This window comes from Rhipicephalus sanguineus, chromosome 4, assembly GCF_013339695.2.
Source record: "Rhipicephalus sanguineus isolate Rsan-2018 chromosome 4, BIME_Rsan_1.4, whole genome shotgun sequence".
NCBI lineage: Eukaryota > Metazoa > Arthropoda > Arachnida > Ixodida > Ixodidae > Rhipicephalus > Rhipicephalus sanguineus.
The window spans coordinates 117,002,944-117,016,278 of NC_051179.1; the positions used below are offsets into that span (position 1 = coordinate 117,002,944).

The 13,335-nt window shown below is 45.7% G+C and overlaps 1 protein-coding gene across 1 annotated transcript; it reads left to right on the forward strand.

Annotated features, from left to right (window-relative positions):
- The first annotated feature begins 974 nt into the window (after positions 1-974).
- On the forward strand, positions 975-7,519 carry LOC119388964 (uncharacterized). The gene is made up of 3 exons (XM_037656293.2): positions 975-1,196; positions 4,136-4,526; positions 7,192-7,519. The coding sequence occupies exons 1-3, from the start codon at positions 1,009-1,011 to the stop codon at positions 7,222-7,224; spliced, it is 612 nt and encodes a 203-aa protein (XP_037512221.1). The 5' UTR covers positions 975-1,008; the 3' UTR covers positions 7,225-7,519.
- The last annotated feature ends 5,816 nt before the right edge of the window (positions 7,520-13,335 follow it).

Consider the following 13,335-nt stretch of genomic DNA (forward strand, 5'->3'; position numbering starts at 1 on the left):
GGACAGGGCCGCGTAAATAGCAGGTTTTTAGAAGTACGTTTGCAGCGGCGTTATTAAAGGCGAAAGCCTCAGATGCCTCATCAAACGCGAAAACAGACTGGTGTTCCGCGTCAGCGTTCCTTGTCGGTGTCGTCAACATATGACGCCTTCATGACGTCACAGACCTCCAATAGTTGTTACGTCATTATGACGTCATCGTGACGTAACGTCCCATGAAAGCTTGGTCAAAGGTGGGCCGATCACGGAGGCAGTGCAAAACCAGGTTAGAGCTTTCGGAGGGTGGCGGGACAAGGTAAATACATCGAATGAGAAGAAGAAGATGATTGCTTTCGCCTTGCAGTCGTCTTATGTGAGTGCATAAGGGACCTTGTGAGTTTTCTTGGATGTTAGCGTAAGAGGATGACGGTCGCCTAGGAACAAGCCAGGATGAGAGGAAAGGTCCAGGCTTCCAGGCCTGAACGACGGTATGCCGCTCTGCTGGCAAGCTGCCGTCGTCAATCGCCGCTCACTATGAAGGGTTGACAGCCCGCGTCGACCGGCCACTTACACGGCACTTGTGTTTCTTTTCTCACCAAACGAGTATCTTTCTCGGCTGTGAAAGGTACAAATAAGGCGGCCGCTCTAAATTAGGCAGAAATGAGCATTAACGAACCACTGAGACTCGCAGTTCACGTTAGTTGCAGTGTAGAAGATAAGCGAAAGGGAGAGACAGCAAACTATTATTTGTCTGTCTGTCTCACAGTGTTTACGATAAAGATTAATCAGGTGTCACTGACATGCCTTCAGCTGTAAGTTCCTTTGAATCCCTGAATGACGAGCTGAAGGCTCGAGTATTGAATACTGACCCGTTGGTAGTTCGTGATGGTCACTTTGAACACTGTCTTTAGAGACACTCCTAGCAGCCGAGAAGGGTACACAAGCTTGTAGTTTATAGTAGACAGTCATATACAGAAAGACGGTGTCCCTCGCAGGATGCCTTCAGGTGGTTTACTGTCTTCTGCGCGAAGGATGCTCACCGGTCCTGATGGCGTGGCGCGGACACCGTCGCCTTACCTCGAGGTACTGACGAAGCGCCTGGATTCCTTCCCCAGCGAACGGTGGCTACCCGCCGTGCTGCCCGTCCACGTCCCGTTGTACCCAGCTAAGATCCAGGACAGCGAGACAGTGGATTGGCGCGTCGGCCGCACAGTACACAGGTTCGTCTTGTCGTAATCAGCAGGAGAGGACGCGTAGTGCAAATCTTACTTGGGCGGAGCGTTGCAACGAGCGGCTACGGGATCTCCTATCGGTGTAGCTGCTGGATTCAAGACCTTTTGGCTACTAACACCAGCATTGTGCATACGGCTCGGCTACTGGGGACCTTACCATGATTTCGGTCTGCATACAAGGCGTATATGATATATCTACCCACTATATCGTTCTATAAAAAGTACACACAGACCGGAAAACTCGCAAAGGCGCGGGTCTATCCACATGCATTCGGCTATCCACATGCACGGTCGTGGCACCCGTAAAGAACGGGTCTAATGCCCACTGTGTAAAAGTATAATTAACATTGCATCTCCTGTAAGGCTTGACACTGAACAAATCGAGAGGACATAAGGTATAAAGGTACTCCCAGGAAGAAAAACAACTCTCCCTGCTTCAGCTGCTTTACCTTTGACGCGATGAAAACCGCGCGTTGCGACAAACCACTTCATGTGTCACGTTGCCAATTCTAATTCACCATTTTCTCCGCGCTAGACAACTTAGCGATCATCGTTTAATTTGCGTAGTGCCTTATCTAGATGAACGAGGTAAACCAGCCAGTAAAAAATAGGAGGAGGAAAGAACTTTATTGACAGAAACCAGCAAGTTTGGGTGGCCGGGCTTAGGCCTCCCATGAGGGGACGTCAAGGGCTTGCCTCGGTGCCGCCTCACGGGCGTGCCGGGTCACCTAGGTTTGTTCATCGAGGGCGGAACTCCGCAGAACCTCACGCAGCCTCGACGAGAGGGTCGCGGTGCTAGTATGTGTGTACAGTGCCGGGCACTCCCACAGCATATGCGGCAGCGTAGCCGGGTGAGTGCCATAGAAGCCATTCCACTTTACCAAGGTGGATGTCCATGCGAAGCTGTTTAGCACACAACACAGAGGGGACAACAGTTTCGAACCATGGCCCATCACACACATCTTACAACTAAACAAGAAATTTCTGTCCAGAAAGGCCCTTTTGAATGCAGTGCGTGCTCCTTGAAAGTTTTATGAAGAGCATCGTTTTAATTACTGTCGTTCCCGCGCTCTTAGCGCTTGCGCATTCCCCGAAAATGACAGGCACGGTATTCTGTACACGATGCGCGAGTTTATTTAAAATGTGCAGAAAATGTCGGAGGTGGTTCAACGGCCCTTTAAAGTCATACATACTTTTATTGAATTACAAACAGATCGCAGAATTTTTAACTCGTGACATGCACGCCTTACACTACTGAATGCTGCATCTAAAACTAAAACATTTTCTTAAGTAGTACAAGCATAAAAGCCCTCTTTTTCTAATTCAAAAAATAAGCTTGCATACTAAAATGCCCTGTACCGATTGTTGTCTACCTCATTCGTTCAGATAGTTCCGGAGTGCTAAGTCATGGCTCTTTTTCTGAGTGAATCAAAACTCGACCTTATGTACAGGTCAAGTAACCACATGAATTCAAATGACTCCAACAAACAATTAGGGCAGATAAATAATAGGGGACATTAATCGTTGTGTTTACATGTAGCGTACTAATTGCGACGTAAATTGAAACGAATTAAAGTGGACAAGAAATCATCCTTTCCGTTGGTTTGATCGGAAACCACAACCTTCGAATTACGCGACCAATGAATACCAACTGAGCTACGACTGAAGGCGTCCCCGCCCGCTTCGTTTGGTATTTCCGTATGTGTAATATCTGGGAAGGTTCCAAGGTTGTGGTTTCGGATACCACCGAGGAAAGAGTGATTTCTCGTCCTCTTTAATTCATTTCAATTTGCGTTATAATAAGTACACTACAGTTAAAGAGAGCAACTACAGTCCGCTATGCCTTCCGGGGCCTCTGTTGCATTCAATTGGTAGCGTCTAACAAATAAACGAGCTCCGTGTGCGACTTAAAAACGCACATGAACAATTTTCTGGCTGTGTCACTTGAAACCGTGTAGCTCTGCAAGCAGTATAATATTGCCACACGCCCTTAGTTCGTTGCTTTGAAGTGATCAGGTTTCACCGATGAAAAGCTTTACAACCGATCGGCGCATGCCGCGCCGGGATGTTTGGGAAGCTTCGCAATTGCTTCGGAGTGTTGTGCTAAGATTGCACTCAGGACGCGACTAGTCAAGTTTATTCGGGAGCTTACGCGAGCAACGTTCGATCTCTGATGTATAAAGGACGGTGCGTTGCGACGGTGATAAGATTACCGGCGGCCGACTACTGTGATTGCCGCTATCAGCGTGTATTCCTTGTTCTAGGACTTTTCATTTACTGGGAACAAATTAGCCAAATAGAAATTACAGCATATCCACTGGTGAATGATGAAGAGCTTGGGCGAAGCTCCTGAAGCAATCATGGTTTCGGGATCCGCTTCTCGTTGAGCCGGTTTCGCAGCGGCGTCCTTGGCGCGCACCGTCTCGGGATCCGCCTGGCTGCCGCCAAGCGAGCGCCCGCCGCTGCGCATCGTCCATGCTCCACCAACGATCCGACACGTACGGCGACGATCCAGGAGAATGAGAGAGGCGCTCGCTCCCGCGCATTCCCGCGCAGCGCGCGCAGCAGCCAATCGGAGAGCAGCGGCACTTCTAGCGCCATCTCGTGTCGATTCACACAAGCGCCATATTGCACACAATTCTATTGGACCAATGCCATCTAGGAAATGAGACGAGAAATGGGGATGACAACACAGATTGTGTACAGCGCCATCTAGAATATCGTCCCTGAACTGCAGTTTGTATGTACTTCTATGAGACAGCGCCATCTATTATACTGTTCGGGAGATACTGCCGGTTACGCCGGACGCGTGACAAGGTTAGACTGACAGGAGCTACGCCCCTAAAAAGTTTCGCCTTTACCAGCCCGACTGCTGCTTCTTCACCATCATGTAACTAAATTTATCATTTGTACGACTTCGTGTGCAGAGGTGAAACACTTCCGTGTTTCGCCGACAAGCACGGCTGCCTCGTGGCGGAGCGCTCCGAGGGCAGCTGCCACCTGGCGCCAGCTTTCGAGTACCTCGCGCAAAGCCGAGGAACTCACTACCGCTGGCACCCGCTCTCCGACTCTCTACTCACGGGAAGGGCGAAACTGGTACGCGAGAGCTTCGGCGATAAGGAACAGGTGGTCATCGTCGGCCATGGGATGCCCAACCGGAGGCTACTGGCGGCCAGGGCTAGTCACTACGGTTTGCTCGTGCTGGGCCATCTAGCCGTTGACAGAACGGGCTTTGTCATGGGAGGCGGAGAAGTGACCGGCTGCGACCCACGTGGGGCGCACCACTCGGCTCTTGTCACTGCTCGGCATGACGTGAAGGTAAGTGGATGTACGCAGCCCGAGTAGATCCGCGTTTTCCAATGGTACCAACAACTGTGCACTGCAGTGGGAGCTAATCAAGCTTCATCAATTATGTAAATTGCCCACTGACATTGTATGCGAGCCTGTAGCACCTTTTTTTTTTTTCGAAACTTGGTTCGCCCGCCACGATGACCAGCCCTTTCGGCGTTCATGTTATATAGCGCCCATAAATTCAAGAAAAAAAACAACAACAACAAAAACAAGCGAGCAGTAATTTCCATTTCCAAATTTACAGCGTGAGACGACACCACAAGACACATAAAGCGCTGTGTGTCTCCAAACCAAGCTGCCCAACATATTATATTGTGGAGTAATTTCTAGTCGTGCATTCGCGTACCTTCAGTCGAAAAGCCGCTGTGCTGCAGCAATGATACGGATATCACACCTCGACACGACATACATTAAGAAAAAGTTTAAGTGGTCCACGGAAGCCGCATAAATTTATTCAGTGATTTGACTTTTCGATTTATTCGTTTCCTGGAAAACCAAGAAAAGAAACGTGGACACAGTCAAGAAGCCACTCATTATATAATGCGTGTCGATTCTTTATTTGTCAGACTTTCTCGTAGATTCGCCACGGACATTTGTACGGCGCTGGTTCTGTTTCTCACGGAGGGTGACTACACAACTGCAAAGTGACCCTGTGCCTGGGATATTTGGTTTCATATAGGTGTACTATGAAGGCAGGTGATTTATTCGTAATAGCAACTTTCTGTATTCGCATTCGTTCTGGCATGCTAACTAAAAACGGTATGCCCATATTTGTAGCACTTCCAGTTTCCGTTATTTAGCTCGCTCAACGAGCTGTGGCAAAGGAAGTCGCTGACGGAGATTGTGCTATTTTATCTAGGGGTGTGCGAATAGTGGAATTTATCCGGAATCGAATTCAAATCGAATAGGGGCCAATAATACCGAATCGAATGTCGAATACAAAAGATGTTATTAAACATTGAAAGAAGGAACAAAACTGAAATCTGCTCATGTCCTCGAGCACATTACGCGGTGAGTGACTGCTACCGAAAGACTGCAAATTATCATGCGGAAACACAAGCTGTTCTACATGACCTGGCTTCAGGCTCTCTCGCCGGGATGTTGCGTTGTTGCACTCCGGAATTATTTGAACGAATGAGGTAGACAACAATCGGTACAGGCCCTAAAAGCTTAGGGCGCCCGTTCACAACAGCGTTTTAACTGCGCGCCGGAACGTTGGAAGTTCCTGAACGAGTGCTGCGGTGGGGGCAGTGGCGACTGCTCAGCGTGAACAAGTTTTCACAAGTGAAGCCAATCACCGTGGGTTTCGCGGGCCAAAGTCAGGACGTTTTACGGCACTTACGGCGTACGCGACCGAACTACGCAAGCAGTCCGTGCGTTCGTTTCGGAAGCGAAGTTGTAAAGGGCTTGACGGTTTTCTCATGTCTTTTTTTTTACGCGCGGAACTGACGTAATCTCCTTTCAAGTAAACATGTGCTGGCTTTCGAATCAAGATATCGGTGAAAGATTTAACGAAAGGCCTACTGTAACGATGTTAGCGTCAGATTTAGCCCCTCCACCTTAACTAAGTTGCACCATTGGCCTTTGTCACGTTTTAGATATTCGTGCTGTCGATTTACTGAAAACTTCGAATACTGGCTATTCGAAAGTCGGATCGAACTATTCGTTAAGGCATTATTTGATTCGAATTCGAAACTCGAATGGTCGCACAGTCCTAATTTTGTCACATAATAAAAAAAATACCTGAATAAAGGGTCTTCTATAAGGGCAGTAACGCAGCATAGAATAAATACGACAAAAAGAATTGGCTATGACTAAAGAAACAGAGCTTGTATTCACCGGATGCTTTTACAGTAGCATTATTCATAATAGCAAATTGCAGCAAATTTATGTGCTGGAAATATCAGTGAAGATGGCAGATGAGCACTTGCGAGCGGTAAACTTTGGGTATTCGTCCTCAGTTTCTTAGTAAACTTTAAAATAGTATAATAATAAAATTGTTGGCGTTTAACCTCCCAAAACCACGATATGATTATGAGGCATGCCATAGTGGAGTGCTCCGGAAATTTTGACCATCTGGTGTTCTTTACCATGCACCTAAATCTCAGTACACGGGCCTCTAGCATTTCGCCTCCGTCGAAAAAGCGGCCGCCGCGGGCGGGATTCGATCCCGCGACCTTCGGGTCAGCAGTCGAGCACCTTAACCTCTAGACCACCGTGGCGGGTCTTCGTGAATTTGACACTTAATGATTGTATTGTGCCTTGGAACTGTTTAATATGGGTCGCGCTTTCCAGCGCCTTCTAGAAGGTCGCCCTCTTCGGTTTCTCCTGAAAGAACGCCGCTCGCGCTGAAAGTCTGCGCTTTGCCTTGACTGTCGCCGCTTCGTATTGTCGTTGAGTGCCGTCAAATAAACACCTCAACAGTATCATTAAAGTTCACTTCAGGTGAAGAAATAATGCGGGATAACAGTATCAGTGGTTTGGCAGCTACAGCACGTTGTTCCAAAGTCTGATGTTTGCTTCTTCGAGTGGCAATACATATAAAGGAATGCAGGAAACGTAGCGCGAAACTTGTGCTGCACGCAACTTCTTTGTGGTCTATGACATCTTGCTTCTTTCTCTTCCTTTGCAGGTGCTGATAAAGACACCTTCGCACTCGCCATAGCCAACAGCTTGTATATTCTGCGAGTGCCACGACCACGTCCAATCGTCGATTCTTTATTTACAACGCTTATATGTTCTGATTTATTTACTCGCGTTACTTTGAAGCATGGCCACATTTGTTCTTGGAATTTTTCCATAGTTGATAGGACATAAAATGAACTGGAACACAGGTCATCGAAAACACTGAACGTACTGACTTGAGCTTTAGGGCACATAACAGAATGTCGTTCAGTTTGTTTGATTTGAATCTCGGCACTGCGAACGTGGTTGATACAATGTGTAAAATAAAGGCAGGCGTAGCCTTAGCAAACTGAGTCAGTATCTCCTTTATTGATATGTTATGTCTAGCAGTTAAAGAAACAAGGTCCATTACATTGTTCCCATCTGACTGAGCAAAGCAACGTGGCTGCTAAGCCTCGGTGCTGGAAATTCCGACAAGTATTAAGCGCAGTGGCTTTGTAGAGAAGGCGCGACGTCGTTCCACTCATTGATGCAAGCGATATCTCGTCAATAAGCAAATATTAGTGGAATAAAAAAAAAGTCAGGACCGAGATTGAACAGAGTCGATCCCTAGCGGCGAACGGACGAAGCCCCGAAGTGTGGATGCCGGTGGCCTGTCGCCACTCCAGCAGCAGTGTGTGGTGTGTTTGCTGCTCCATAATTCACGATGGAAGGTAATGGCGGCAATTTGGTCGACGTTGAGTTAACTAATTCTTTCCTTTTTTGTAATGGAAGTTCGTAAAGTCAGTCGCTTTTTTGAGTAACAATGCGAAAAGCATTTGTTTAATGTGACCGCGCACCACATACGCTTGTCGCTTTTCAACGTGTTGTAAGGCTAACATTTCTAATTCCGTGTCAAAGTACCCTTGCCTCTGAGTACAATTCTGACTTGTGTTGGGGACTGCGTCATGTTTATCATCGATGGCGACAACGTTGTTGAGGCGGGCCGCATCACTGAATTCAGTGTCGTCTCTCCTACGTGCTGCTCTGACGATGCCGTGTACGTTATCAAATTCGTGCTCCAGCCTTCCTGACTTAACAAAGATCCCCCCAAAAAGGTCTACGTCAACTTGACTGACGAGAAAACAATAGCAGAATTGAACTGCTCATGCCCTGCAGGATGCCCATAAAACCTCAAGATGTTCGGATATGCTTGGTCGCGGCGCGTACCACACCTTGTTGTATCGCACCTTGCGAGGCAGCTTCTGCCAATGAAATATACGCGGTAACTTCAGCTTAGGCCTCAATCATTTCTAAGAGATTCATTTATAAGATTTAGAGGGCAAATATATCAGCATGTGCAGTGGCAATATACCCGATCGCGCATTTTCACTCGTCGCTTACATAGTCCGTCCGTTTCTTGCTCGCGAAACGGCATTTTTACTCTGTACCATATAATGCACAAACTGGACGAGTTTCGGCGCTGATATTTATACTTTGGAATACTGAAAGCGCTTCTCATGGTTGTGTAAGTGCGACGGAAAACGCGCAAGCTACAGTAATGCTTGGTGACGCTCGCCTAAAGAGACCCGCAACTACCGCGAACTAACCTTACATTCACTGCCAAGGTGGCACATGCAGGATGTAGAATGAATTGCATATTTGGAGACTCGATTCACTTACATGCGGAAGTAAAAAACCTAAGCAAATCATGACTGGTAGCCCTAGCCAAAACGCTACGATCATTCGCGGACTGCAACGGTGTTCACGCACGTAGCGCGCAGAAACTACGCATGCAAAAAGCATGAATGCACATATTACAGAGTGAGAGTGAGAAACATGTAGTGTACTTGACTGATCACCGACACTATTCATCAGCGAACGCTTTAACCAACCGTGATCGAAGTGCTTGCTACGCATCATCGGAAAGCGCCTTGCCGTTCCGACACTTGACAAGCCAGCCTCGGCAATATTGCGCGTCGCAGGGATAGGATTGAAAGCCTATATCTATCTCTGTGCAATATGTGCGGCATTGCGGAACCAAACTATACCTCCCCTTGGAAATTTAAACGTTTTCAACAGCTACGGATGATATAGAAACAACAGCACCGTACACACACCGCACGGGCGACGTATTCACACTAACGCTGCGACAGTGCTGCCACCTATAGGTCGATCTCGCGGCCAATAGGGAAAATGGGGGCAAGCGAAAGAAACATGTCCTGGCGTGCCTGGCGTTCTTTCTTTCTTTCTTTCTTTCTTTCTTTCTTTCTTTCTTTCTTTCTTTCTTTCTTTCTTTCTTTCTTTCTTTCTTTCTTTCTTTCTTTCTTTCCTTCCTCCTTTCTTTCTTTCTTCCTTTCTTTCTTTCCTTCCTTCCTCCTTTCTTTCTTTCTTTCTTTCTTTCTTTCTTTCTTTCTTTCTTTCTTTCTTTCTTTCTTTCTTTCTTCTTTCTTTCCTTCTTTCTTTCTTTCTTTCTTTCTTTCTTTCTTCTTTCTTTCTTTCTTTCTACCGCATTGCGCAATGGTGCTTTGTCTGTTTGTTTTTCCTTCTACACTATGGCATATGGAGGGAGCATATAACCTCTTCCTTACTTCATGCAAGAATTGGGTTTTCACCCGTGTCTTTAGCCGTACAACAACACTTCACCCAGGCAACAATGAAATGTGGCAGCGTGAAATGACAAGCCACCTCGGCAGAATTGAGATAAAATTTCACATCAGGGGCGGCTGATCGTCGACAAGCCCACGATCGAGAGAGCGTCAGTCACTGAAAAACGACACGCCGCCACCGAAATCGGCGAATTATAAAAGCTTCTCTAAACCGTGTGGATGACATGGTCTTTTGGTGAGCAGAATTTGCTTGCTACCGTTTGCTAGCGCAGTTGCTTAGATTTGCTTAGATTTGCTAGCGCAGTTGCTTAGAGTAGCTTTATATTTTTCAATCCTTGGTGAGTGGGTGAAATTGAGCATATTGCAGCGTTTAGGGGAATTTTTTACAAAAGACCATTGTAGACCAAATACATCAATTATTTTTATGTAACTCTCCATAAAACGTACTATCCCCTAAGGCTTTTGCTTTGCCTGTGTGCGGCACACAGGCTCTGAAATAAAATCCTGAACTTGGAAAAAACGCTATATTGGCCTATGTTCAGACGTCTGTAGCACCCTAAGATATTCCAAGAAAAAATAAACAGAAAAGCGGATACGATTGAGAATCATAGCACCTTCGTCCACAGAAAGTTTAATCGAAGTAGTTTTTGTTTTAGTCAAGAAAAATTTTTTTGAAGTTTAGTCCCACCATTGCATTATTTTGCTATGGGGGCAATACAAACCGACTGAGTTTGCTGCATAAAAAAGAGGTAGTGTATTCGTAACACATGGTTTTCAGTTCCTTTTGTTAGTACTTTATAATATATATTACATATCAAGGAGATGATAAATAGAGGTAAAATATAACAATACCGTTGGCTTAGATGCCGAAATTCCCCAATAATGAATCGCGTTACTTATTCCATTGTTTACGCACACCGGAGGGGGTGGCTGCGGTGCCGGACAACTACTCCACAAAAACAGGCTGTTGTGATCTCATAACAGCTGTAAAACAATGCATGTTACCAGACAGAGAAATTCTACTTTAACCAAAACCTGCTGCCTGCAACCATCCAAATAAGGATGTGAAAAATAGCTTGGCATATCCCGTCCGTAGTGTCGCGGACGACGGACGCAATGCGTGAATACGCGGCGCGTTGTCACATCGTGTGCCGTTCGTTGCGGAATACTTAGATGAACTCCGTTTCGAGCCGCTATAAATGACCACGCCCACGCTTCCATTCTCCGGTTTACATGAACTTTGAGACTTAACTTATTTTGACGCCAATTGATTCTCAGAGCCGCATGCAATAAGTAGCGCGATTCATTATGGGGGCATTTCGGCATCTAAGCTAATGGTATTGTTATATTTTTACCTCTATTTATCATCTCCTTGGTATATAATATACATTTAAAGTACTAACAAAAGGAACTGAGAACCATGTGCTACGAATACATTACCTCTTTTTTATGCGGTAAATGCAGTTGGTTTGTACTGCCCCCATAGCAAAATAATGCAATGGTGGGACTAAAAAAATTTTTCTTGACTAAAACAAAAACTACTTCGATTAAACTTTCTGTGGACGAAGATGTTATGATTATCAATCGCATCCGCTTTTCTGCTTATTTTTTCTTGGACCACCTTAGGGTGCTACAGACGTCTGAACATAGGCCAATGTAGCGTTTTTTCCAAGTTCAAGATTTTATTTCAGAGCCTGTGTGGCGCACACAGGCAAAACAAAAACTTTAGGAGATGGTACGTTGTATGGAGAGTTATATAAAAATAATTGATGTATTTGGTCTACAATGGTCTTTTGTTAAAAAATTCCCCAAAACGCTGCAATTTACTCAATTTTACCTACGCTCGAGGGAGTGAAAATATAAAGCTACTCTAAGCAATTGTCCTATAATGAAATCGCGATGCTCTAAAAAGACAAAAAGCAAGTTTCGAATGAATGCGTGAAACGGTCCATTTATAGCGAATTTTTCTTTCGTACCTGGTTTTCCACCATATCGAGAAGTTCAAATGGCGCTCACGTGCCCGAATAATTTTTGCCGCTCAAAATATTTTGCGAAAATACTGTAGAACTACTGTCTATATGCGCGTAATTTTCTCAGATTTTTTCAGAGAAACTGATTTTTGTCGAGCGCCCCGACTGGGACCGTTGGCGTGGAATGACCCAAAAATAAAGAGAATCAGGGAAGGCCGCCCAGTTCCGCACATCCTTCACGCTTGGCACCACTCGTGGCTTGGTTGCTTGGTTGGTCAAACTTTATTAAACTGTCCTGCCCTATTTTTTTATTACTGTGGATCGCACACGTATACAGAACAACTACTGGAAGCTTAATTATGTGAAATGTGCACTACTAATGACTTGAAGCATTCATTCTACTGGGATGTCATCGAAATCTTGTTAGCCTAATAGACGTTGCGACTCTTTCCTGTCAGAAGGCCTGCGATATACGTGGGTTCGAGCACATATTCATGGATCTACACTCTTAATCAGGCCCTGGTTAAATGCTGGCTATGTCCATCAAACCGGAAAAAAAGATGTCCGGTTTCCTGGCTATATCTAACACTTTAAGCGGGACCTGATTAAGAGTGTATGAAGAAGAGCATGTCTTAAACTTGAATAGTCTCCGGTGCCTTTCAAAACATGACTTAGGAGATTTAAAGGTTACTTATACAGCAACAATCTGACAAAAAACGCTCTAAATTGACAGTAGGAACGTCACAAATGAAAATGTATATATTTTCTAATTAAGCGACGTTCAGTTCACGCAAATGAAAATTTCATATAATTATGGTTCACGTTTCACGTCCCAAAACCACGATATGATTACGAGAGACGCCGTTGTGAAGAGCTTCGGAAATTTCGACCACTTGGGGTTCTTTAACGGGCACCTAAACTATGCATGACACGGGCCTCTAGCATATTGCCTCCATCAAAATGCGACCGCCGAATTCGATCCCGCGAATTCGATCCCGCAGCCTTCGACTCAGCAGGCGAGCACCATAACCCATTCCATAGCGGCCGGTAATTCGAAAAAAAATCACCGTTTGTTTAATGATAAATAGTAATGAATTCATATGAGCATAAACTTTATTTATGATCCCAGCATGTCCATAAACGTTCAGAGGCACTGAAAACTGTGGGGTGTGCCAGCTAATATGTTCTCTTCAGATTAAAAGCAGAGAGAAATGGACGACTAAACGTGCACACCAGCGTGCTTGTTTAGACGAAGAGTGCAAATATGGGGAAAAGCGACGCAATGCATATTTTTCTCGTCGCGCGCTCCGTGTTGTTTTTCCGTCACAGCTGTTCACCTTCGTAAAAAAAATGCTAAGACGGAAAGCAAAGTGCCAGTTAGAAGGAGTTCGAAGGACAAGAAAACCCCTTGCGAGGACGCACTCGCGAAAACGAAAATAGGAAGGAACGCGGTTCAAGGACACGTTTTTCTATAGTGAGCCTTCGAGTGACATTGACCGACAGTGCGAGATAGCGCGCCGCCACTCTTAACTCTCACCCATCGAGTACTGACGGCCCTCTGATGGAGCGGTGCGCCTGTTTCTGCTGGCGTGT